The 27356-nt window shown below is 44.0% G+C and overlaps 2 protein-coding genes and 1 long non-coding RNA gene across 4 annotated transcripts; 2 read left to right on the top strand and 1 right to left on the bottom strand.

Moving 5' to 3' along the window:
• The first annotated feature begins 1184 nt into the window (after positions 1-1184).
• SUMO2 (small ubiquitin like modifier 2) lies at positions 1185-9158 on the top strand. Its single transcript, XM_083487303.1, has 4 exons — positions 1185-1514; positions 3853-3984; positions 7516-7587; positions 8543-9158. The coding sequence occupies exons 1-4, from the start codon at positions 1494-1496 to the stop codon at positions 8603-8605; spliced, it is 288 nt and encodes a 95-aa protein (XP_083343429.1). The 5' UTR covers positions 1185-1493; the 3' UTR covers positions 8606-9158.
• Positions 9159-14046: 4888 nt separating this feature from the next.
• Positions 14047-26546, top strand: JPT1 (Jupiter microtubule associated homolog 1). 2 transcript variants are annotated; one of them, XM_083487293.1, is made up of 5 exons: positions 14047-14246; positions 20305-20450; positions 21240-21337; positions 22784-22805; positions 25498-26546. In XM_083487293.1, exons 1-5 carry the CDS (start codon positions 14191-14193, stop codon positions 25644-25646), a joined length of 471 nt encoding a protein of 156 aa, XP_083343419.1. In that variant the 5' UTR covers positions 14047-14190; the 3' UTR covers positions 25647-26546. The 2 variants fall into 2 exon arrangements, with proteins under 2 accessions (XP_083343419.1, XP_083343420.1); XM_083487294.1 differs by having other exon boundaries at positions 14070-14246; positions 21243-21337.
• On the bottom strand, positions 16864-19368 carry LOC310699455. Its single transcript, XR_014522089.1, has 2 exons — positions 19229-19368; positions 16864-18216 (listed from the first exon to the last, which is right to left on the bottom strand). It is a non-coding gene; the product is annotated as an uncharacterized lncRNA (long non-coding RNA).
• Positions 26547-27356: the final 810 nt, after the last annotated feature.

Raw genomic sequence — 27356 nt, 5'->3', positions numbered from 1 at the left:
AGGGCTGAGACCCACTGGCTACCCTCATCTGGTTTAGCTGGTCAGTGGAAGCTGTTTTTTAGGGTGTGGCCATTGTCATATGCTGACAGCTTCTAGGAACCACTGGTTCCTAGAAGCACAGAGTGGGGACCAAATATGAACTATGTTACACCAACAACATTAGTGGTATTCTGGTGTACCAAAGCTATATAGCATTGCTCTGCCCAGAAATACAATAGTTGACCAGTTGTTTTTTGTGCATTTATGCCTATTCTCTATCACACACATCAATTGTCTTCTAATTTCTATTTGCACACAGTGTGGAAAACCGGCAAGTCTGCTGGGCCCCAGGTAAACCAAGAATCCACTCAATACTTCCCAGTGGCTGCACTATGCAGGGAAGATAAACAGTAGTGAAGTTTTTTCAAGGAAACTTATCTGCCCTTCGCATCAAGGGACCCCTGATAAATGAACACAGTGGAAAGCACTGTTCCACTAGGATATTCAGGGGATTAAAGCAAGTTTATGAAAATAGCAACACAATTTTCCTGTTATAATGGAGGATTATGTAAATATCCTTTCTTAAAACATCAGTGATGGGTTTATTCCAGAACCAGTGTGCTTTTCTTTCTGGACATTTGAGATCAAGGTGTGTTAATTTGGAAAGTGAAAAGAAATTATCAGTGAATATTAGTAAAGTGTACAGGTTAAGTTTCCATGTAAGGTAATGAGGAAATCTGATATTTTGTAGTTTTTCATTAGTCGATAGGTACACTTCAGTGTAATAGCAGTTTAACATATGCATGAATTACAATTTATTTAGTGGGATACAAAGAGAAATTACGGAGTTGGTACAAGAAAACTTCAGCTAACACCCGGGAAAGTAGGGACCTACTTTGGGTGATATCTGGTGCAACAGAGATAGAATGGTTGTACACAGAAATCTAAGAAGGATTAACGTGGCTAGCCCATTAACCAAATGAAAAGGAACAATTGAAAAGGCAGAGAGATTTGCTGTTTAGCAGGACCATGTAAATCATAGCCATGCTAACTTGATGGAAAGTGCAAATTGGCTAGCTGGAGATCTCTGCAGTCTCAAAGGCCCGGCGGCCATTTTGAAAAGACAATACCCTCTTCACGAGCAAGAGCAATGCTCGCTGCGCCCAGCGGGGCGCGCGCACGTTGGGCAGGGGCGCGGACGACGCCCCCTGGGTGCGCGCACGCACGCAGCCATTGCCTCCTCCCTCCGCCGTTCTCTTCCGAGTTATGTAACGGCGCTGCGCGCTCTCGCCCCGCCGAGGCCCAATGGCGAGCGGACTGGAGGGGGAGGGGGGAGGCCGTGCGTGCGCGCTCTCGCAGGCTCAGGCGCGGCCCCGCGGCAGTGCGTGCGCGCTCACTCGCCCCCTCCCCCAGTCTTTCTGTCTCGGCCGTCGCGGTCGCCTTTTTTCATCCTTCCGTCCCCCCACTTGCTCGCGTGAGGTGCTCGCAGCGGACCGGCCCCCGCTGAACTCGCCATGGCTGACGAGAAGCCCAAGGTGAGCGAAGGCGGCGGGGAGCGGAGGCAACGGAGCCGGCACGGGCGGCGAGGACGGAGGCGGCGCAGCGTCGGCTCCGCCGCGCCGGTTCTTGCGCGCCATTTTCCACCCCCTCCCCCTCTCCGCCTTAATCGGATTTCTTTCCAGGGGGAGGGGGAGGAAGGGAAGGGAAGGGGGTGCCCCCTCGAGGAGCTCGCTTTCCTTACAGCGGCGAGCCTCCCTTGCCCCTGCGGAGGGCTGCGGAACGGCCCCTTCCCTCTCGGGTTTCTGTTGTTGATGTTGTGGCCCCCTCCCTTCGCAAGAAAGAGGCGCTAGTCCCTCGTGTGCTGGCGCCGTCCGCAGCTTTATTGACCGGCGAGGCGGGTGGCGATGGCGATGGGAAGGCCCCTCTTTGTGTCGCTTCCTTCCCGGCCGCCCTGCACGCTGCTTGCTGTCCTCCCTGAGTGGCCCCTGGGCGGCAGGTAACCCCTCTTTCTCTCCCCGCTTCCCGCGGAGGTAACTGGCCTCTGGCTGGCCTGGCTTTTCCTTTTCCTCCCTCCTTCCTTCCCTCCCTCCTTTTCCGACGTACGCCTCGTTTTAAATGTGACTTCGGAGGCGCCAAAACGTTGCCTGCGCGAAAAACCCCTTTCCTATCGCGGACTCCGCGGGAATCCACCCGCCGCTCAAGGCGGTTGAACAGAGGAACGTTACTATTATTATTATTATTATTATTTTACAAAAGGGGGGAGAAGGTGGTGTTCTGTGCGTGCGTGCATTTTGGATGGAGTTTGCTTTGTGTGCGGGAGTGTGCAAGGGCGAGATCGGAGGTGTGGGGCTTCGCTGCTGCGCCTTCCAGGAGCTCTCTGCAAAGCCTTGCAGCGTGAGGGCCGTGTGGCGCCTGTGGTTTTTGTATTTTTGGGCATGTGTCTTAGGTGCATCGGAGGTAGGCCATAGGGAACGTCTGTTGTGCGGAGTCGGGCGTACTGTGAACTTAATGGGATGGTCATAGTCATGGGTTCTTCAAAGGTACGAGTTGTTCCATGAGGCTCTGAGCTCGTAGCGATCAGAAATGGGGAATGTTCCTAAGGTCAAACGATGCCCTTTTAAGTGGCACCCCAGCATACCTGCATAGCTTACAGTACAGTATGGAGGAACCTTATCCAGACCCAGACTAGTAGGTGCCATGTACTTTTAAAAAATGGTGGGCATGCTTGCAAAGTAACTTTTTGTTTCTTAAGTTCCTTAAGATAAAAGCTAAAAAGCTCTTAAGGTGTCTTCATGGTGGTGGTGGTAGTTGTTTTTTTAACCCTGTTGAGTGAGAGAAGATAAGCACATTTTAAGATACATTATTTTTCTTTTCCTCTTATTTCTTTATTATATTTATATCCACTGTTTCTGCCGAGTAATTTAAGGTGGATTGCATGCCCCCCCCAATTTGATCCCCATAACAACCCACTGAAATAGTTTAAGGCTGAGACAGTAACTACCTCAATAACACCCTGTGAACTTTATGGCAGAGGAGATTTGAACCCTAAACCCAGATCCAAAACTTAGCTAAGAAAATGTCTTTTTCCCTTTTTTTGCAGTGGTGGAGTTATTTTAAGAAAGAAAAAGAGAAGTAGTTCTGCTCTCATTATGCTAAAGGGACAGAATAAAACAATAATTGCATGCATTATGAGGTTGTGCTTCAGAGTTGTGTACATAAATACACTAGAACAATAACTTAATGCTTGCCTTTAGTTTAAATAAAGCAAGAGAGGTGTTGGTAATTGTCAGGTCTGTAGCTAAAGCTCCAAGAATAGCTGTAGCTTTCCTAAGAAGGATAAAATTAACTATTGTGCTCTTTACAGCTGCATGCTGCTGCCTTAACCTTTAAAACTCTTTCCCCATATAGTAAGTCAAGAGCACTTTGACTCTTAAATTCATCATTATATGGTGCTGGTCAGTTTCATTGGGTGATTTAAAATGAAATGTCTGAGTAGGTAAGCCCCACTGAGCTCACTTGTGCTTACTTCCAGGTAAGTTTGTGTAGAATTGCAAACTTAATGAGGTTTGTTAGTTTTAGTATTGCCATGTATTGTTGTGAATCTTGTATAGTAGATAAATCACATGAAATCTATGTTTAGTTCAGAACACAAAGCATAGAAATAGTTGCAGTGATCTAATTGACCTGTCTACTATGGACCATTTGTTAGTTGGCAACAGCCCACTAAAACCACTTACTAATGAATGATATTTCTGAAACAGAGCTGTAGTGGCTAGTCTTTGATAACTCTGGTTGTGATAATGCGTATTGAACTTGAGGATTCATTACCAGATGGAATAACTTTAAAATCATTATGCTTTTTTCCCCTTACAGGAAGGTGTGAAGACTGAAAATAATGACCACATTAATCTGAAGGTTGCAGGGCAAGATGGATCTGTGGTGCAGTTTAAGATTAAAAGGCATACACCACTTAGCAAACTAATGAAAGCCTATTGTGAACGACAGGTGAGAAGACTGTATGAATACTCAAAGAAACATTTTGAGGCACCTTCATGCCTATTAACCCTGTACAATTGTACATGTAATGAAAGTGCATCCTTTCATGATCTTCAGTACAGAGGTACCTCGGATTAAGAACTTAATTCGTTCTGGAGGTCTGTTCTTAACCTGAAACTGTTCTTAACCTGAAGCACCACTTTAGCTAATGGGACCTCCTGCTGCCGCCGCACCGCCGCAGTACTATTTCTATTCTCATCCTGAAGCAAAGTTCTTAACCTGAGGTAATATTTCTGGGTTAGTGGAGTCTGTAACCTGAAGCGTATGTAACCCAAGGTACCACTGTACTCTCAAGGAAAAGGTTCATTCTCAGTTCAGCTTTCTCCATAGCTCCCACCTATTTAGAAGATAAGTGCTACATTCCTTTTTGAGTTTTCCAGGTTGGTGAACGAAGCAAAAACAGAAAACAAAACAGAAGAAAGCAAGTCTAGGCATTTTGATGCAGATAGTTAACTTTTATAGTATTTGCTTTTGTATTGTTTGGAACAATTTTATTATAGCAGGTTGAGGTAGTATTAAGTTATGACGCCTGTTTTTGCAGTTGAGTTTGGGGGAAGTTATGCAGTGTTTTCATCTTATGGTCTGTTTTCCCACTCTTCTGGCTTGGAAATAAATCTGCTTCAAAAGGTGCATACTTCCATATTGCAGCTTTAGAAAAGACTACCACAACCTAGTAAATAAAATGGGAACAATTTTCATAGTAATAAGGCAATGTAAGAATATTAACACAAAGCATTTGAATATTTTGGGATTCTGTACATGCCATGGTGAAGTTGGTCTCTGAAGTTAGCTTGCTCCACCACTTGTTATTAACATGGTTAGGGCATAGCACTTATATTCACAAACTTTAAATATGATGCAAGTTGTGAACTATAGTTATCCTGTTAAGTTTTCACTGAAGGACTGTGAACAGATTTCACCCTAAGGTTTGTGCTAGACTGAGTGCTTACACTGCAGGTCCTTCTGACAGTCTTCTCATAAATTGTGTTATGGCTTTACCATAGAGTGGATGAAGAGCCTTCTACTTCCAAAGTTAGCTCTATCTTTTGCAGAAGCTTGTGGCTTAAGCTGAGGATGAGGGATAATTTTTGGATGAAAGAAACTGTTGGTCATTCTGCGAATACTTCAGTGGAGCATTCAACCGCATTTTAGTAGACTTTCATGTAATTGTTGAGGAGCAAGAACATGGCAGTCTTCCAACATAATGTTTGCTAAAGATATTCTACAGTGGTACCTTGGGTTACATACGCTTCAGGGTACAGACTCCACTAATCCAGAAATATTACCTCGGGTTAAGAACTTTGCTTCAGGATGAGAACAGAAATTGTGCAGCAGCGTGCAGTGGCAGCGGGAGGCCCCATTAGCTAAAGTGGTGCTTCAGATTAAGAACAGTTTCAGGTTAAGAACAGACCTCCAGAACGAATTAAGTTCTTAACCCGAGGTACCACTGTATATCCAAGCATCACTAAACACTGAAAGTATTATACAAAATATGCAAATAAATGATGAGACTAAGGTGTAGCATTTCATGAGGACAAAGGAAAAAAACTTAGGAAAATGGTAAGATGCATTGGATCAAGCAGGTACATAATTATGAATGGTACACAGCAGAGGTCCACAAGTTCTTGCTATGGCAAGCATAACTCTCCCCAACACCTCTGATGCACAGTGAGACAGTCTCTTTTCTGTCCCTATATCCAAGCTTGGAAGGAGAGATGGCACCACTTTGTGCTTTGCTGGGCTTTCCCAATGTTATGGAAGCACTGCACAACAAGGATGAATTCCAGAGCTGAAGACTGTTCCCGACCCATAGTGTATGTCAGACGCAAGATTCCTTCCCGTGTTGCAGGAGTTGCTGGATGCTTCTTGAACCCCGTGGGCTAGGTTTGACAGGGCTGACCACCTATCAATCACCTGATGTCACAGTGATGTCCTGTGACCTGTTTTTGCCCATGCATTTTGATATCAAACCATAAGAGCAAAGGCATGATGTCTTGCTAGCCCTGACCCTTTACCTGCACCGTGCCTGATGTCATGTATGATTTCAAGTGCAAGTAAACATTGCTTGATCACAAAGGCTACACAGTCCAAATGTGGAAGTCTTGTGGGCCTCACTGCTGCCATTTTGAAAGGTGGGCACACACCTGATTACTGCAAATTTGACTGGAGAAAATTGTGGATGTGAGAGGGTTTTGTGTGTGTTTGGTTAAAAAAAATGTGGCATAGTTTAGAGAAAACCTCTAAGCAGTTTAATTAAAACAGTAAAATAATAATAATAAAGCATGATTAGTTATAAAATGAGCACACAAGAAATGTAGCTTTGGCTTTTGGTGCTGAAAGTAACAATTGGGCTAAAGTACAGTATGTTACATGTGGTAGAATGTATCAGTTCATGTAGTTAAGTGGCAGCCCTAAAAGTATGCAGCAAAGCAATGGGTTAAATAGGGCAAAGCAATTTGGATTTACAGTATATGGGCTTAGTCATGATAGTTTATTTACTTCTGGACTAGCTGGAAGTAAGGACCAATGCACACTCATTCAAGGTAGCAACACTCGTACCTAAGGTTCTAGCTCATCTTCACATTGTTTCAGAAACATACCCAAATAATAATTAGGCATATTTAGTATGCACAGCCTAATAGGATCAGTTCTATAACTTTTCAAGCTGTCTAGCCCATGTAACATTATGGGAGCAAACATTGGCTTCTGTTTTGGTAATTGAAGCTTCCTAGTGGCCAAAATGATGGTATAACCAAAAAAATGAGAGAGGAACTGCACTTAAGTGGAAAAAAGAGAATTTTAAACTTAATATACAGCCTTGACATCTCTTACTCTGAAATGCTTTTGTTGTGTCTTGCAGAACTCATAAGTGCAGAAACAATGGTTTTGTTAGATGTTTGCAATGCAGTGCAATAAACCTAGAAAGATACTCTGCTTTGGCTGTGGGTGAAATTCAGTGTAGCATTATTATAAATATTCTGACTGCAGAAGCATTGCAGCTTGCCAGATGGAACTGTCGCTTCTCTCTTCCCGCCCCCCATTGCTGTTTGTGGGGTTCTACCACCAGCCACCAATTTTGAGGGGTGGGAAGGGAGAGACCTGTCGTACAAGAGGAAGTCCTCGCACAGGGCTTCCACTAATGGGGTACATTAAGTGAATCCTGCTACCCTTCTGAAATGTCAGTCCTTCTGAGACTTGCTACCCTAAAGTCTCATTCAAGTTTACTCCCAATTGTGATCTCAAATCACTGCTTTTGGACTTGAAAATTTATCTAGCATCTCCTACATGCTACCAGTAGGGGCACTGCTGATCACCTTTATTACACAAGAAACACTTAATTTACCGCTCGATAATGTGTATTTTGGTATACTTTTCGTAAATGCAAAGATTGGTAAAATAAGTATGATGGCTTGTGGTAGCTGTTTGGCTCAGCTGATAAGTAATTTAGACTCTTCCTTTTTTAAATTTGCATTTATGTAGGGTTTGTCAATGAGGCAAATCAGATTCCGGTTTGATGGGCAGCCAATCAATGAAACAGATACACCTGCACAGGTAAGAAAAAAGCTGCTAAAGTTTCTGCTAGAGTGAAAACAGAAAATAAGAATACAAATATCAGCTACAAAATAGTTTAATACTAAATCTTATCCATGTTAATAGGTAGGTCAGGCTGATTTGCAACTAACACTGCTGTATGTAGAACACTTATTCAGTTAATTGCCAAATGCAACAATTTAATTTTTTTTAGATTTTATGTCCCTAGTTCTTGATAATTGGGTCCTGAATGCAGTTTGCGACAACCTAAAAGTACAATTTGAATTTTACCCAATTCTCCCTGTGCCATCCTATTCCTTTAGCCTGCATTGCAGGTGTAGGGAGTTTTAATTTGATCCCTGTACAGTAATACATTATTGTTGTTATGGATTCACCATCCTGACAAGTCAGTAGTACAATTCTTCTGCCTTAATTACAGAAAATGCACTTAGGTTTACTATAATTAACTCTGGATTATTAATCTCTGTTGGCTTTGATTCAAAAGTGTCTTGCACAAGTGGAAAGAAGACACTTGCATGCAGACAAGATAGCCTTTCCTGAATTCTGTCAGTCTTCCCATTCTGCAGTAGCGCTCTCCCCTTCCCCCCGCATGCCCATATTATGCCCTTCTGCAGGGGCCTCTGCTCCTCATGGAGTGGCTTTTGAGAGACACCTGGGACTCCACTGGGAAAGATAAACCAGAAAACCCCCATTGCACAAGCTCTGTGCCATTTGTACTTCTGTTGATCCAATCCATTGAGTCTGGCAGTACCAACAGAATTCAGTTCACTCGTTCTGTAATGCAACCTTGTTTTCTAGTTTAGGTACGTTAGTGGACTTAGTGTTGCAACCACAGTGCAATCTTTAGGCTCTTGTATTTGCTTGTAGTTCTCTTTAGAGCATGAGAAATGCAAATAAAAAATGTTTTAATCTCAGAGTTGTATTTTGAATTGAATTTTAAATCTTTTCAATGCAGTTGGAAATGGAGGACGAAGATACAATTGATGTGTTCCAGCAGCAGACAGGAGGAGTCTACTAAAAGAGAACCAAACCCCCTTTCCCACAGACAACACATTCACAATTAGAAAAACGAGACTTGGTTCAGCCACATCTTGACTACTGCAGTATAGCTTTCTCTCTTTGATTTCTTTTCCTATTCCTTCTATTGTACATAACGTAACTGGTGTATGTGCACAGACATGCATATTTTTTTTAACTAAATGGCCAATGGTATGTTTTGATCAACATCATATGGAGATGGGGTGGTAAAAACAAACTGGTCTGTGAAAATGCCCCGTTCCTCCATGGCATGCTCCTCTAACTTTTATCTTTATATTCCAGTAAGTTATTTTGCTCTCATTGTTGAAAAACAAAAACCTTGCATACCTTATTTGATTGGATAATTTCAATGTTTTTCTTTTATCGTTGTACAACCAAGGACGATTTTATAACTTTTTTGTACGTAGCTGTTACATGTAGAGCAATCTGTCTTTAAGTAGGGGTAAATTACTCTAAACAAAAATTTGATCTTGGATAGTTTTCCCTTCAAGTAAAGCGTCTTGTTGTTTAAATAAACTTCTTGTTTAAAATAAGCTTATTTTTCTGTGTTGTGATAACATTTAAGCTCGGGATGAGTCAGCTGATGTGGCAGACACTGAATCCACTAGTTACTTGCTGTTGTTTCATCAAATTGCTTGCCCAGTTATTATGCTGCCCCCTACTGTCTAGAGCAGAGTAAAATTGTCAGAGGCAGACAGACAGACTTTTATCCTTTTTTAAAAAAAAATAGCTGTTGTACTGGAAACCTTGGGAAGAAATGCCAAGGTTTCTACAATAGATAGCCAGATAAAAATGTTTTGCTTGTGTTTCATAGAATCATAGAGTTGGAAAGGGACCACAAGGGTCATCTAGTCCCTTGCAATGCAGGAAACCTGTCCAACGTTGGGTCAGACCCATGACTCTGAGATTAAGAGTCTCATGCTCTACCAACTGAGCTATCCCAAGTACATACAAAAGGAAAGCAGCTGGCACACACCTTTATATTTGTGTATAATTGACAGGCTATTCTGAAAGACTAAGGTCAAACTATATGTAATGTGGGTGATCTGTGGCTAGGTTCCTTCATGTCTCTTTAGTGATTATCCATCCTCACACAGCTACTTTGAAGTGCTGGTGAAATGTTTAACCTTTTTTTCACATACAGTTTCCCTCACATTGCAACCCATCACCCTGCTATTTACATTGTGGGGAGAAACGCAAGATGGAGGCTTTATGTAGAGGTGGTTTCTGGGTCTGGAAGATAGACAAATTTCCGGTTCTGGATGGGGTTGCACTCCTCGGGAAGCAGGTATAAAGCTTGGAGGTGTAGCTAGTAGTGCCTTTTACCTGCTTTCTCTGGAACAACCGTTTTGGGCGCATCAGGATTGGGCTAGCTCGGCTAGTGGTAACCTTGAGACTGGATTCCTGCAGTGGGCTATATGTGGGGCTGCACTTGGGCCTGGCCTAGAAGCTCCAGCTAGTGCAGAATGCAGGGGCTAGGCTGCTGATGGTGTCAGGTGGCCAATGGCATGCAGCACTTCTGCTAAAACCTCTGCCCTGGCTCTGCCCATATGCTCCTGGACTAGGCCTGATCAACTTTGGGTCCAGGATATCTTAAGGACTGCCTGAACCTGAGATTGGTGATCAATCAGTGAGATCATCCAGAAGAGCACTGTTAGTTGTCCCACATGTTAGAGAGGACTGACTGGTCTCCGCTAGAAGATGGACATTCCACATCTGACCTGTGGAATAAATACTATTTCAGGAGAGATTTAGCAGGCACTCTTATTACTTTCATAAAGATCTTTTTATGCCGTTAGGACCTGCGCAGCTGTTAAAACTTTATTGATTAGCTAGTCATTTTCATAATCATTTCATATTGTTTTTATGGTGTTTTATGTTTTGTTGTATATATTATTGTACTCTGCCTTGAAATATGAGTTGGTGGTATATAAATAAATGAATAGCTTGAGAAGGCTGATTTAGATTGGGGGAAATAGCCTAAGATGAAATGGGATGAAACCTCATTTCCCCTATCTTTGGAGTAGTTGCTTGGGATCAGTTATTAAAAATAACTGGATAGTGGATCTCCTATGACACATTAGTTTTGCCTACTTAAGTTCATAACAAAGTAATCTGTAAAATATAAAGTACTGTTCCTTACAATAAACTGCTGTTAAGTTATAAAAAAGGATAAAGCTATTACATTAATAGAGGGTTCATTCAGTATTTACATGTTTTTCATCTGCTAGGGAGTAAAATATGGTTAGGATATTATGAGATTATTTTACACATTTCGTGATTAAAACAGTGCTGTCATCAAAAACAACAGTATACCTTGTGGAATGGGAAAACAGACATTGTAGTTTGTTCCAGTCTTGTAATTTTTTGTGTGAATACAACATTGGGGTTCTAGCATTAGTGTGAAGGCCTAATTAGTGCTGAGAAGTTGTCAGTGCAGAAATTGCCATATATGCAGCTGCCTTCCTACTTAACCGGGCAGTTAAGTTACTCTTGTTGCCTTGTGGAGATTCAGGTAAGCCTTCATAGGAGCCATAGAAGCTGGTGTAAAACTGCCAGCCCACGGTCATAAGTTGTGATAGAGTTGAGGTATCTAGTTCAGAGCAGCCAGGTTTAAGATTGTAATTTTACTGTAAATATTACTGGTTCTGCTTCTGCTGTTAAAAATCCATGGTATGGGGCTTCTTGAGAGGAGATGGAAGGAGAGACAGGAGAGGCTTCAGCATCCATTGTCATAATTTGCGTTCTACGCATGCTGATGAAATCCAAATTTTAAGAATGTCCTAAGAATACTGGGGTATATTTTTTAACGTATTTTTAAATTTAAGATTTTGTCTCCATCCGAAATTGTATAGATTCACCTGGTAGTATGTACTTATAAGTATTTTAAAACAAGGCAATCTCAAGAAATTTATTACTCAAATGAAATTGTTACTGTCTTGTTGGAATGGAGTTAAGCAAGAGCATCTGTATTCTAGAAATGTTATGCTTATTTACTTTTGTACTGCCTTTCTGAAAACTACCAAGGCAGTGTATTAAAAATAAAAATATGATAAAAACATTGCAAGTACTACTAAAAGATACAGAAGTTCAAATTAGGAAGATGTGCCTTGACATATTTTCTAAAAACAGGGTGGTAGGGGGCAATTGTAGCTCTGAAATGGCATATACACTGTCCAGTGCCTCTGTACATGCACTGTATTTACAGGGCTAGCTAATACATATTTGATAAAATGCATATCTACCGTTCTGCAAACGTGAAGAGGGGTATGTTCAAAAAATAACCCATCTGCTTCAAAGATTTAAATACATGGTCTGATGAGTTTAAGAAAGACAGAAATATATTTGTGTCAGCAGCAATGGGACATTTACCGTACTTGAGGAAAGTGCTGGATTCATGATGACCTATTTTTCCTACTTGATCATCTGGAATCAAACACCTACAATTATCATTTTCTAGATTGACTCCCATGGGCATAGCTTCCTCTCAGCCAAATGGAGTTGCTTTCAAAGGGATGTGGTATTCCAGTGCTTCTTCATGCATGTTTACATCACCCACTTAACAAAAATACTATCATGGTTTATACAGATAATTAGGGGAAGTAACATGTCTTAGTCTGTAGTACAGATAAAAAAACTTCTGAGAGCCCCCAGAAATTCAGTAATTTATGAAAGCAGCTATCTACTTAATTGGTGTGTTACGGGGTGGCCTCTATACAAAATGGGTGCCTGGTGCCAAGTAGGACCAGCGGCAAATTCTGGTATGAAAGGATGGGATAGTGCAGATACTTTATGTGTTGCTCTTTTCACCCTCCCAAGAGTAAGAGACTGCAGTCATTCACAGATGAGGACACAGGAGTAAAGGATGCCAAAGAGGGTAATTACCTGAAGACAACTTCCATGAAATAACAAGCTTTCAGGGAGTGTGGAGAGTTAAGTGTTTTGACTGGGTGGTTTCAGTTCCATCCCCCTTAATTTACCTTTACTGAGACAGCCATGATCTCATCTCGTTACAGTGCCCCCCCCCCTTTAACTGAATGACTTTAAAGAGGGAAATAGGTTTTCCCCCCTGATCTATGTCTCAATATGGAGAAATGATTAGAAATGCTTGTTTCAACAGCGGGACTGAGGAGACAGTACTCTATAAATGTGAGAAGCTAGTAGTACTTGATAGCCCTGCTTAAAGTGATTTCACACTGATTACCTTTTGCTAGCATTGTGTCAGTACTACTACACTTGAGACCAGCACGTTGTAAAGTGTTCCCATTCCCTGAAAAGTAAATGATGCACTTCCTTTGTACTGAGTAGGATTATGTCATATCATAGAATAACAAAACCTTGAGATAGAACTATAGTGCCCTTTTGCCTTTGTTTTTTTTTTTACTTGACTGTTGCTTCATGCTCTCAAACATGTATGTACATGCCTACTTTTATAGCTTTGTAGAATAAAAAGTCTGCTGGCCGCTATGATCGCATGGTAAATTGCCACCCTATTTTTCCTAGAGCAAAACTGAAGGTGCGTTTGGAGAGGAGTCCTCATCTAAAACATCAAAGCATTAAAAAAATACTGGCATGTTTAAATACCAAGTGCTTTGCAAAGCAGCTGCCGGAACCTACATTTTAGTGAAAAGTCAAGCAACTATGCTTTATCTCCCCCCTGCCCCGAAAAATCCCCAATTTTTCTTCATGCGGAAACCTGCCTATTTCATGCCCAGTCATGCTGCCTGCATCAAGAGAGATGTCAGCTTTTTCCTTTCTACCTTCTTACACATTGTGATTATACATCGCAAAGCAATAATGTGATACCATTGTACTGCATACTTCTATATTCAAGTATTTTTATTTTTTGGCCGCTCATGCGGTAGGAATGTTAGCATCACCCAGTTCAATCATATCCTGGAAGCAGCAAAACTACGGGGCATTGTACTGAAGTAGTGAGTTGCCAGTGTTTTGTTGTGTTGCGCGGTTTTGTGTACAGTAGTTTGAAAGGGCAGAGCGGCACTTTCTTTTCATACATTATGGGGGCCAAACCCTGGACGTGCCGGGTTTATTTCAGGTTCCGGGGCGCGACCAAACACCACTTCACGCATCCCTACTATGCCACTCCCTATGAAGGGATCCCCTCAAACTGCTGTCTCGTAAAGAAAGGCTAAGGAAGTTGTTATTGCCTCATGTGTAGCCCAGCCAATCAGCACCCAATTGATTTGAGTGGCAGCCACACCGTTAAATCGGAAACAAAGGGGGAGAGCGCTCTGGAACAACCAATAAGCGCTGAGCAAAAGTACCTCTCGTCCAGTCCAGCGGGGTGTGCTTGTGGCTGGACCAGTCTCCGGCAGCCGGAGGCGGGACGATCTCTGGAGTGGCACGAGGCCGGCAAGTGAGGCCGGGAGAACGGGTTTGAACTGTCCAATACGACGGCACGAGCCATGACGGGTATAAAAGGAGCTGCCAGCGCCAAGCGGCTACTGCAGTTGACGCCGGCAGTAGTACAGTGTCGGCTTGCGGGAATAAGACCTTCCGCTTACCTCTTCCTCGGGCGGCTCCTCACCCGGCTTCTTCCCCGCCATGACCACCACGACCACCTACAAGGGGATGGACCCCAGCGGGCGAAGCAGTTCCAGGTCGGTTTACACCGTTTCCCGGGGACCGTTTCCTTGGTTTCATATCTATATATACGTCGCCGCTTCCTATCCTTCGCTTCCCCCCTTCCTTTCCCTGGACCGTGTGGGGAGCGGGCCAGAGCCCATGTCTTTTGGGTTGGCGGCGGTGGCGGTTCTTCCGTTCACACGTGGTTGCTGCCGGACACGTGAAGCCCCCTATCAACGCGGGTTAGAGAACAGGGTGTTGGTGAGGGGGCTCCTCCGGTGGGCCTGGGAGGGTCCTGGGAGCCAGTTCCGCTTGGCAAACGGGGATCCCAGTTCGCGGCCGCCCGAGGCTATTCCTGGAAGGCGAAGGGGTCGTCTGCACGAGGCCACTACACGGGTGTGGGCGCTTTCCTTCAGGCGCACAGTGACCGCGGGTGGCCTATTGTTATGCCGCGGCTCCGGGACTTTCCTCCCGGCGGTCCACACCCACACACCGCCTGGATGCGTCTCTAGGGCGGGTGGGCAGGCAGGAGCCGCCTTGCCTTTTATGTCTGCCAGGATGCCCAGAAGACAGGCGTGGTGCCGTCCCGCTCTCCGCTGCTGGAAATGGGGAGCCGGCGGCCCGCCTTCTCTCTCCTTCGAGGCCTCGCTCGCTTTTCCGGACCTGTGTCGTACTTGCCTTCCCCTTTGTACGCTGCGATCGTCGGGAAGAAGCCCCTGCTTCTCGGCTTTGGAACTGCAGATTGTTGGGAAACGGAGAAATGACGCACCATATTGCTTGGGGGGGGGGCTGGAGCTTTTATAAGAGGATAGTTTTATGGGGGGGTGTTTTTGTGCATGTTGAGAATAGGCCTCTTACCCCCCCCCCCAAAAAAGAGGATTAGCCACGAGGCTTTAGTTTAGTTTAGTACAGTACTGTCTGCTTTCCGCCACGACGGATAAGATTCTTTGGCTTGCGAGGGTGGGAGCCGCACCCAGCCCGGAATCTGCTCGGGGGCCGCGGAGCCTTTCGCTTGCCACAGCTCTTTCCCTTCTTCTCCCCAAAGAAACAGCTGCGGGGCGGGGGCGCGCTCTTGAGGCTTGGCTGTGTCAGACTCGCTCAGCAGATTGATCCGTGTGCTTCTGCTTCCCAGCCTAACAAAGGAGGCTGCTACCCCTCCCCGATCAACAGGATTAGGTGCTCCCAAAACCCTTTTGCGTCACCCCTGGCACCGTTTCTTGGCTTCCTTTTTGTCTGGCTTGTAGATCTCGGCAGCGAATATCTTAATCTGGCGTGGTTTCTGTAAGTGATTCCTCGCGCTGGGTGGGGCTTGAGCACACTTCTATTGTCTAGCATCTATGACCATCTCTACCTGTTAACTCGAGGCTTAGAAGCCGGGAGCAAGTCAGCAACTTCTGTAATCCTCTGAAAGGCTGTCTCTATCCTTGGTCCAACTTCTGCCTGTAGAGGAAGACTTGATCTTGAAAGGCATGAAGGTGTATGGAGCTTATTGCACACTGTTGCTTTAAATGGATTAGATCTTAAGCATGTTCTGGTGCTGCAACTTTGAATATCTTTTGTATTGGTCAGTACTCTGCAGTGCTGCATGGCTTGCTTTTGGGATTACAAAGTGGGGGCATTGGAAGTGGAGGAATAACACTGGTTCTTCAGAACTGATTTTTGAAAAAATGCCTTTTTGGTGAACAAAGGAACTAAGTTGGGGGGTGAATTATTATCAGTTGCATTGCAAAACTGAGAGAGAGGCCAAGTAGTCATGTGGTTGGAAATCCAAAGGCCCCAAACTCTAATGTGGCACTCAGAGTGCCCCTAGTTTATGTGTCGAGAGGTAGTATAAAAAGCTTGGCAGGAGAAGTAATTGTTTTCTGCCTTGTTAGCTCCCATGGGAGTCAGTGGGAGAAGAATTAACTGCACCAGGTTCTGTCATGGCATAGACCATGGGTGGGGGATCTTTTTCATTCCAAAGGTTGCATTTCCATCTAGGCTACCTCCCAGGACCTTATGCCATTGGCAGATGGAGCCAGCAACAGATGTGGCAGGCAAGAGGCATTATCACAGTACAAGGCCTTGTACTTTTGGAAGATGCCCAAGGGCCAGATAAAAGGGCTTGGAGGGCCACTGTAGGCTCCAGATCTGAGGATCCTCATTCCCAGAGTAGGCTTTTGGCATGTCCTTGGAGTGGGGTGTTGGATCTGGTGTGTGTTGAGTCCATACCTTGCCCATGACTACACCCCATTTTGGGGATTTGCACAAATTGCACTTGAACTCTGGTAGTAGAGCAATTTAGCCAGTGGCACCTTTCTGCAGTACAGTAGTACCTCAGGTTACAGACTCGGCTAACCCAGAAATAATACCTTGGGTTAAGAACTTTGCTTTAGGATGAGAACAGAAATTGGGCGGCGGCAGCGGGAGGCCCCATTAGCTGTAGTGCGCCATATTTGTATATCATTTATTTCCAGCTTATTAATTTCATTGCATACACACTCCACACCAGGAGTGGAGAACTTGTGTCCTCCAGATGTTGCAAACCACAGCTGCCATTATTTACCTTCCTGGCTGGGGATGATGGTTTTGGAGTCCAAGTACAGCTCTAGTGGAACAGATTGCACACATCTGCAGTAGAAACCAACTGAAGCAGTATTTTATTTTTTTAAAAAAGCACTTGTACAGACACCTCTGGTGAATAAGAATAGCCTCCAGGCAACAAGACTGGAAAGGTTTATTACACTTGTTTCTCTGCACACACCCTTCTTTTGTGCCATAAATGACTGAGCACATATTCACAAACACACTGGTTTCTTTGTAAGACAGTAACTATTGTAAAAGGCAGAAGTCACATTTGATAAACGTAAGTTTGTTAATGCCTGAAAGTTTTTTCCTCCCCTGTGTCTGGTTGGTGGTTGTTAGTACTATCAAAATGGCCTACAATTAAATCTACTGAATGATGTAATTTGGAATAGGGGAGGTGTTTGTGGTAGCTTTTTCTAGTTACCAACAGTTTGTTTGTTTCATTTGTATCTCACCTTTTCTCCAAGGAGCTGGGAAACCCAGCCAGATGGGCGGGATATAAATAATAAAAAATTATTTTATTTTTATTATTATTATTTGGTGGTGTATATTACTCCCCTCCTCATTTAATCCCCTCAACAACCCTGTGAGGTAGGTTAGCCTGAAAGGCAAAGACTGGCCCAAGGTCACCCAGTGAGCTTCAGGCTGAGTGGGGATTTGAACCCAGGTCTCCCATGTCCTCGTCCAGCACCCTAACCACTATGCCATGCTGGAGGTAAGCATGAACTCAGGCATTAAGAGTTCAACACTCTAACCACTACACCACACTGGCTCTATTCCAAGTTCCAGGCTCTTGCCTCTAAGGGAAGGGTGGCATAAAGGATCTGTAGGTGCACTCTGAAGCTAGCTGATGGTAAAGGCATCAGTCCACCGAAGCAGCCCTTCCATTCCTTCTTTAGCTTTGTCTGTTTGACTGCTGAGCCCTTTCCACTTTAGCATGAAACATTCCTACATAAAAATGAGTTCCATATGTACTCTCCCTTTGTGGAGTATCTCCCATTGGGGAACATAAGAGCTTTAGGTAAGCTTATGACAGCTTCCTGTGTGTGAAGATATGAAATACATATTGCAAGAAAAATGGTGATGATACATGGATTCCCTTGCAGAAACTACCATACTTTTAAAAAGAATAATATATGTAGGATTCCTTCCAGTGCTTGCGTTAAGTGCTCTTTTTGCACTCAGAGTCAGGTTCCACCCACCTGTCGGTTGTTAAGGAAGATAAGTCTTACTTTTAAAGTTTGGTTTATCGCTCATTTCATTTAGGAACAACTCATATGATATAATGTGTGGACGACTTCCAAATTGCCTTGGATTGGATTTATAATAGCACAGCTCATGTATGGGTCAAAAAACCTTACTTTGTCACAGTCACTTGTTATTTAATTCAAAAAGTTGCCTTAATGAAATTGACTGGTAATTGTTGGGAGGTACAACTTTCTTGTTCTAGTCCAGTGTTTCCCAACCGGTGTTCCGCGGCACACGAGTGTGCCGTGAGACGTTGCCTCGTGTGCCGCGAGATGCCTGGAGGGAGGCGGGCGAGTCGGGCGGCGAGAGGCGGGGCGGCGGCGAGGAGAGGCCGCGCCTCCTGCTGCTGCCTGGCGCTCCTCCTCGCAGCCGGCAGCGCTGCCTGGGCGCCTCCGCCTCGCTGGGTTTGGTCTCCCAGCAGAGACGGGTCACACGCGCCCCTCCCTCCCTCCCTCAGCCTGCGCGGAGGGAGAGCCAGAGAGAGGCATCGCTCCTGCGCGGCGGGAGAGGGAGCAGCCGGAGCGATGCCCCAAACGAACGCATGGGACCGGAGGGGAAATCCTCTCCGAGGCGGATTGAGCGCAGCTGAGAGAAGCCTTTCGAGGAGCTGCCGTGTCCCCTGGAAACCCCCTTCCCAGCTCTGCCTGCCTGCCGTGGGGCTCGTATCGCCCTTTAAAGGGCGCGGGAAACTAGAAATGTGGGGACTTGGGGTTTTCCTCAAGCTGAATTCTGAGCGAGGGACTGAGGGACGGCGGCAACTGAGGCGGCGGCGAGGATCCGCGTCGAGCCGGGGGCGGCTCCGCGGTGGTGGTGCCGAGCGGCGGGGCAGCGCGTGCAAAAGGGAGGAGCACGAGACAGCGGAGGAGGAGGAGGCCGGCATGTCCGGGCAGCAGCAACTCCCGGCGACAGCTCCTCAAGCCCCGCCGCCGCCCCCTCCTCCGCCCGCTATCGCCGCCACCACCACCACAACAGCCGCCGCCGCCTCAGTTGCCGCCGTCCCTCAGTCCCTCGCTCTGCTGCCTCCTCCCACCTCCAAAGCTTGGAGGTTCCCCAGCAAGGGGGAGGGAAAAAACTTTCACTTTTGTGCGTCCCTCCCGGCGTGACGCTGCGCGCTGACGTCACGGAGCGGGGCTTTAATGGTGGTGTGCCGCGAGATTTTTTTTCAGTAAACAGGTGTGCCGTTGTCCAAAAACGTTTGGGAAACACTGTTCTAGTCTATAGAAGCATCTAAAATAGGCTTCTATAGAAGGTTTGTATGCTAAACTCCCATGAAATTGCGCAGTCATATGGAGGATGGAGCAAGCTTGTTTACTCCTGCTCTGGCGTCTAGACCCAAAACAGTGGATTCAAGTTACAAGAAAAGAGATTCCGACTAAACATCAGGAAGAACTTTCTGGCAGTAAGAGCTGTTTGAGAGTGGAACAGACTCCCATGGGAGGTTGTGGACTCTCCTTCCTTGGAGACTTTTGAACAGAGGTTGGATGGCCATCTGTCATTGAGATTCCTGCATTGCAGGGGGCTGGAGGACCCTCGAGTCCCTTCTAACTTACAGGTCTATGATTTCGTTTTCCTGATGTAACTAGTCAAGGGTGTGTGATTGGTGTGTACTAGGTAACTCCAACATACAAGGGACCCAGACCCTGGCAGTGTTGATGATGCTTTGCCAGGTGGTGTGTTGGCTTTCCAACATCCAGGTGGATGACACAGCCAAAAAAGATACCCTAGTAGAATTCCTATTCTGCGGGGTAATAGGCAGGCATGTGAATTGTTTGCAGCATGACCTAGAGATGTTAGCTGTGCCATAAGAGTATTCAGTGACAAAATGTGCAAACCTTAACACCTGAAGTACACTATATTATATCTAACATCTAGTTCAAAGGACCTACAGTGATATGCTCTCTAATGCACACTCCACCCTCTAATGCACACTGCAAGGCTAGCAGTGTTTAATGCTGCTGAAGTCAGGTATGAAGTATGGCACAGTGAGTTGCTTGTTGGTCCAGACTATAGCTAAGGCATGTTATCAGGACAGCATGGGGATTAGAAATTACTGATCTTAAATTTCAGGTTCTTGAACTATCCTCCAGTCTGACCTTGTCCTTCTTTGCTTCTTTCTCATAGCTACTAAGTGCCCCACTTTTGGAAAGTTTCAGCAACAGCTTTCAGTTTACTCTGAAAATAGTTGGGCTAACCTGCTACTTTAATGCCCTCTTTTTGCACTGGTAGGCTACATTGTAGATGACAATGCTGTAAACATAACTCTCGGGTCTCTATTTCTAGAGTTCTTCGTCCACCAGGTGGTGGTTCCACGTTCAACATGGGATTTGATCTGCCAAAAGAACACCAAAACACAAGAAGACACAAGATGGCATCCAATATCTTTGGGACTCCAGAAGATAATTCATCCCCCTGGGCTAGCTCAACAGGTGAAACAACTACTTCTCATTCTTTAAAGGGGTTGAATATCTGGATTCGGGTTTTCTGACTGTGCTTCCTGGCCTTGTTTTGGAGCTGTAAAATAGTCTTTGTAAAACAATTTAAAAAATAACTGGAGAGAGGATAACTTGCAATGTAGGCTTGTCTGTACTTGAATAGTCGCTGATGGGTGGAAGCATGAACTACTTCCTCAGTTAGGAGGAGCTGCAGCATGTGGAAGTAACGTTGAGCAATTTTTGGCTTCAGTTTATCCTGTTCACAATCTCTCGGCACTGGGGCAAGTCCTAGCCTGTTTACATGCTAACTCCTGTGACCCTGTTCTAAGCCGTGGTGTACTAGCACACCAGTGGCTATTTCACTTACAGAACTAGCTGCATGTACTCTGCCGGCATTGGGAAAACATTAATGGTGCTGTAGTGGCAAAGTAAATAGTAGCATTCAATCTGTTTCTAATGTGCCTATGAGGGTGTCTCTATAAATGAAGAAAACTGCATGAAATTTTGATACAGAACAGGTCAAGAGGGTCATTGTTAGGTCAACTGGTTGAACGTGCAAAAGTACTTGTACTAAGCTTAAACTCATAGCAGATGTTCAAGATTCAGAAACATTTTGAATAGGGAGGTGTTGGGACTGTGCTAGATGAGGTATGTGTTAAGCAGGTAACAAAGAATTTTTGGGCCAGTTCATTGTCTCTGGTTGTTGCTTAGAAATATTGTACATGATTTTATTATTTGGGGTATCTGCTTTAAGTACATGTTACAGTGACAATTTATTCACAGCAGCCAAGCCCAGCGACGTCAGTGAAAATTCCGAAGCTCCTGGGTCACAAAGAAGAAATTCTTCTGATGCAATCTCTGGTGACTTCGTGGATCCAAAGGTAAGAGCTGCTCTTTCTGTAAATTGAGAATATTAAAATGGTGGCAGAGCTGCTCAACCTTCAAAGGGCTGGCTTTGCTCTTATTTTGTTACCTTCCTCCTCAAAGGAAGGTATACATGAAGATATCCCTAGTTCTTGATAATTAGATTTCAAGCACAGTGCTGCTCTGAAAACACTGCCTCTACGCTTGCCATTTGAAGCAAAACTCCAAAGACATTAATAGTGCAGCAGATTAACATAAGACTAAAACTCATAGCGCTGCTGGATCAGGCCAGTGGCCCATATACATCAGCAGCATCCTGTACTCATAGTGATCAGCCACAAGCATAAAGTACCTGGTGTGAGTATTAGGAGAGTTTGCTTCCTATTGATGGACACCTTGTACACTAGTTAACATGTGAACTGATAGTTGTGACTTCAGTCAACATGTATGTCTAGAGTTTCCTCTGATTTTAGACAAGGTGGATCCTATGTATGCTAGTGTTTTTTTGAAGATAATTTAACACAGCTTAACTACCCCCAAATTTTAGTCTATTTATCAGATTGTGAAGAAATTAGTAATCATAGGTTAGCCTATACTAGGGATGTAGTGCTCCTAGCATATTTTCATCCTGATTCTCAACTAGTGGTAGGCTGGTATATGTTTTGTTATGGGCCTGTAAGTTTCCTTTAGTGCACATGTTGCTGAAGTCAGAAAGTGACCTTCAGGAAACTACCCCCTTGGGTATGTTTGGTGGCCTGTTATGGGAGTACCTTCACTGGTAGGTTATTCTACATGGGAAATGACTGGATGAATGAGCCAGTCATTCTTGATGCTGCAGAATTACCAGCCCTTTGTAGAGGCTGACTGGAAGTATGCAGCAGGGAAAATCAGTAAAACATATAGCCATGCAATGGTCAGTTTCTTCTCTTGAATGGGTATTCAAGTCTCACAGACACTTGTTTTCTTCTGGGCATCAGCAGTTTCCTCCAGGTATGTTAGCATGCCTCAACTCAGATTGGAAATTACCATATATACTCAAGTATAAGCTGACTTTTTCAGCACATTTTTTTATGCTGAAAAAGCCCCCCTCGGCTTATACTCGAGTGAGGGTCCTTTCGGGCTGCTCCTTCCTCCTCCTCCGCCTTTGCCGCTATTGAACTGGCTTATACTTGAGTCAATAAGTTTTCCCAGTTTTTTTGTGGTAAAATTAGGTGCCTCGGCTTATATTCGGGTTGGCTTATACTCGAGTATATACGGTACCTGTCTTACAAATTGGAAAATGTATGCCCACCAGGATTGAGTTTTTCCCCATAAAACTCAAATTACGTTCATTGTTTCAGAAATCAGGTTTCTGCTATTGACAAATGTGCTTACTTTATATTGGCTCAGCTAAAAATGTGATCTTTGTTGGTTAATGTCAGCAAAGGTAGAATTAACATTGGCCTTTTTTTATTTTATTGCAGGGCGAGGAAGGTGAGGCTCCCGGTAAGTACTTTCTCCTCCTTGCCTCTAAATAAGCAAAAAAAATTCATTTCCGGCTTGGGTGGATGTGTACACTGATGTATGTTGGAGTCTGAAAGGATAAATGGAGATCAAGATGACTTGAGGAGAGGTGTCTTCATAATGAAGACCTATCTGTCAGCTCTGTGGCCTTGCATAAGATTTTACCTGGTTGCAGTTCACACATGAATAAATGCAAAACATTTTAATTCTCAGGTGTACCTGGGGTGCACCTGCCACCACATACAATAAGTTAATAGAATGTGCATGTATACCTCAATAGGCATAATTCATTGGAGTTCTGTAGGGATTTGTGAATATAGAATGGCGTAAATATGTCCAATTCGTGTATGTGTTGTGTATGGTGGCAGACATGCTGAAACTAAGTTTAAGGGAAAATTGCTGCCAAATTACACAGAAAGGAGCAGAATGGAAATGGGAGTGGTGGGTTTTTTTGTTTTCAAACATTAGGAACTATTAAGAGTGAAGCTAGAGAGAGGCTTCCATAGCACCTTTGAGGTTGAGTGTTCCTTTTACTCCCAAGGTTGTGTGGTGAATAAAGTGTGTGTTTTCTGAGCTAAGCTTCCAGAGCTGTCATTTGTAGAGCCATAACTCCATGAAACCTACAACATAAACTGTACTTTGAGAAGGCTGCATGTGAGTGTGTGATGTGACTAGTGGGTTTGGGTAACTTACAAGTTTTTCAACAACTTAGGCAAGAGACTTCCAACTTGAAAACCTGCCTTAACGGATTGGGATCCTTCTCCTAATTCTGTAGAGTTCCTGTTGGTGGTGGTTAGTCTAATGGCACAAAAAAGTGCCCCGGCTACCATGTGAAGGCTCCTAGGTATATTAAAGCAATCCAGAATTACCACACTCATTTTGTTGGGGAAATGGAGTGAATAGAACAGAATTAGTCCAGTTTTCTGTCAAGCAGAACAGGTACTCATGACGCTTAATGTATTGTGCACATGAGTAGCTTCTATCAGCTGTGAAATAGCACACCTCTTTGTCTGGTAGCCAGTTATCATTACTCACTTGATCTCTCTTCAGGATTCTTGTAGACCTTTGCCTTCTCTTAGCTGACTTTTTATATGCATGGGACAGCTTTCTAAGATGACTGATCTTCAGAATTTCAGCAGATAGCCTTAGCTGTCTAGTGCACTCCAAACATAATTAACCTCAATCAGTGTTCAGTGAAAATGTTTCTTATAAGAGCTGGATAGAGGGGTTTTTTCAACCTGTGGTTAATCATCCAGAAATCTGCCAGTTGAAGTAGATTTCAGAATCAAGGTCAGAGAGACAACCTGGCAACCTGAAAGTGAAATAAACCCCAATTTGGCACTCCCATTTAAAACCTACACCTTATAGTCCAAGAATGGGATTGTAACATGCCACAGGAAGGGCAGGTGTAAGGCCACTGATAACTAGCAGATCTGAGCCTTGGGTAGTTTAATGTCTGAGACTAATAGCCATTGTGGAAATGAACAGCAAAGGTGGCTGGATGAATTTACAGCAGAAAGATTATAGAAAGAGCTTGAAGATAGCAAGCAGCTATAGTTCGGAAACCTATTCTACATTAATTTTGAAAATCTAATTTATCTGATTTTTCTTCCTGGAAATGTGGTGGTATTAGGACAGTGAATTATTTGTATGTTGGCAGGTAGGAGTTCCTGAGTAAAGACTAAACAATAATGGTTTTAATTACATGCATATGCAGGAATTCTATCCGTGCAGCCAGTCATTAGTGTGGTGTCTAGATTGTAATAACTAGGCTTGGCAGATTGTTTGAAAGCTTTGGTTGAAACATCTTTGGAAAAGCTGCATACCAAGGAGTTTCTAAACTATCTGGCTAGGATGTATGATGTACTTAGTTCTGTGGCCAAATGGCACATTAAATCCTGTTCGACATGCTGCCTGCATTCAATTTCACAACACAACATTAATCCTTACTCTTCTGCATATAGTGTGTTCTGCTTTTGTTGGATCTGCTTACCATAAGCAGGTGCTGCAATTAAGCAAATGGTTAGATGTGATAATAAGGCTGCTTGTACAATGAATATTCCCCTAAAGTGCATATGCATAACATGGATTGACTGATGCTCTTTCCTCGCTAAATTCGCTGGCGTTAACTTCTGTTTTTCCTCCTTTAAAAATTGGGTTTTTATATTGTTGGAGACAAAAAGAAAACACAAGAAAAACGATATAGGACATTGGGGCTGACTGGTGTTGACCCCTCAATAAATCTAATTTACTCTCGATACTTGGAAATACTTAAACAGAAAAGGAATTTGCTTGGGTCCGACTCCAAATAATTTGTGCTTTGCTATACATGCAGCTGAGGAATGGGGATCCTGTGGCCCTCCAGATGTTGCTAGAATTCTGCTTACTCCCATCAGCCCCAGCCAGCATGGCCAGTGATCAGGGATGATGGGAGCTGTAGTTCAGCAGCATCCAGAGGCAACCCTGGACCTTTTCCAGAGACAGTCCTGTACAAGTGAAGCCCACGAAAGATGCAAGCCCAGAGCAGTGTATCTGCTAGATAGAGCTGTTGGGCGGCAGTCTTTTCTACTTCCGTTGTTTAAGATTTGCCACAGAGCCAGTGTTTGTCCAGCAATAACTTTGATACGTTGGAGATTGAAGCATTCCTCTTTTTTCCCTATTCCTCCTTTTCTAGAAAACACAGAGGTTGAAATAGAAGCTGCCTCTGGCCCGAGTGAAGAGAAGCCTGTGCCAGCTGCACCAGTTCCTAGCCCCGTAGCTGCAGCGCCTGCACCATCTAGGAGAAATCCACCTGGCGGAAAGTCCAGCCTAGTCCTTGGTTAAACTGATTCCTCCTTTGCTCCTCCTCCTAACTACTTGGAACTCATGTCTGTCATCTTTGTTTTCCTTCCATGCTTGTGAGCTGCACAACTTGAGCCTGACTGTACTTCTTCTCAAACTGTCATTAAAGAAGCACTTTATGTACTTCATCTTTTTTAAAGGAAGGTTTTTTCAACTTCTGTCTTGTCTCCCTTGGGTCTACTGGAAGTGGAATGTGTGATTTCTTTTCCTAGTGGTAGACGTAGAGCAGTGGCATTCCTATGCAGCCCATGGCTGATGGAAAAATTTCTAAGGTATATATATATATAGTAGTGTATCATAACCTAGGCTGGTTGGTTCTGAGTGTGTTAGATGGCATTTTGTCCTGAAATTTGTAGAAACCCCTTAGTTAGCTTAGAAGAAGGGTTGAAAGTCCAGGATTGCACAGATCAGAAGACGGTTGACAAATGTACTCTCTTTCCTACCTATCCCTGCAACACATACTAGCTGGTTATCCAAGGTATCATTCAGTAACTGGTAAATGTCTAAAGCCCTGTTGTGCATTTCTGAACAGTAAGAGTCTTGGTGCTAGCGATTACCATGCTGCCTTCAAACAAGAAGAATCTTGGTTCAGGCATATCAAGTTGGGACCAGTGCCAAATGACAGGGCTAGTAATTTGAGATGCTGTTCTGTTGCCCCAGTATCGGGACCCACCTGAAGTCAAGGTGGAGTGGATCTTGCAGAAGTAAGTATTGGAGACAGGAACAATCTCTTTTAAGAGGCAGTCTAGTTCAAACAATTCCTGTGCTATGCATGATCATGTTGGTGCTTGACCATGAGGTGAGAGTTTCATCCTTCTAAATGTGTGTTGTATCTTGATAAAGCTGGATTGTTGCTTAAATAAAATATATAGAAATTTTGAAGCAGTGTCAGAGCTTTGTTTTCAGGGTCTGCTATGCTGCCTACTCATCACTTGAATATCAAGTTGAAATCCACAAAAATGTGGAAGAGAAATTGGGTGGTTTCATAGAACGTTTCCATATACAAACAACCATTGCTGTAGCAATGTTAACATGCTAGGTTGCTGCTAATTAGTGCCATTATACTAGAAGTGTAATCAAGTGTCATGTAGCCATCATGCTTTGCGGTAACTATGGAGGTATATCTGCTTTAAGAGATGGGAATACAGCGTTGATAGTTGTGAAACTAAAGCACTTTCATTTGGCTTTTGACACACGTTAAGGGATGCTAAACAAGATCTCTTATTCAAAGGCTGCTGTACATAAAATGGCTAGTAATTACAGATGGAACAGTTTGACCATAATATTTAAAACATGAAAATGGAACACATTTCAGAGGTTGAGTAGCAGTTGGGCATAACAAAGAAGTTTTACATCTTACATTGATGTCTGCATAGCTCTTCTTGTGTGCTCTAGCTCCCAGATACTGATCTTGGTATTAGCCCATTGTTTGCTGGCTGTCCATTAAGAGCTTGGGAACTATTGCAACCTGATACAGATGAAAGAAAGTGTTTGCACTAATTGAAGGGAAGCAAAGAGTTTCTTACACATCATTGTTGTGCAATATGGCCTGTGATGGTGTGCCATAAAATCTAATCTACATTCTTAGCCTTGCAGAGAGAAACACTTTATCAGTGTCTGCTTATCTCCCTCATAATGAGGGGTTTCCACCATGCTCTGCTGGATGTCCCAATTCTGATTTCAGTGGGATGA

This window comes from Podarcis liolepis, assembly GCF_965112155.1.
Source record: "Podarcis liolepis genome assembly, chromosome: 2".
In the NCBI taxonomy this organism is placed as follows: domain Eukaryota; kingdom Metazoa; phylum Chordata; class Lepidosauria; order Squamata; family Lacertidae; genus Podarcis; species Podarcis liolepis.
Note: the sequence above shows the minus strand (reverse complement) of the source record. Positions and strands in the feature narration are given on the sequence as shown.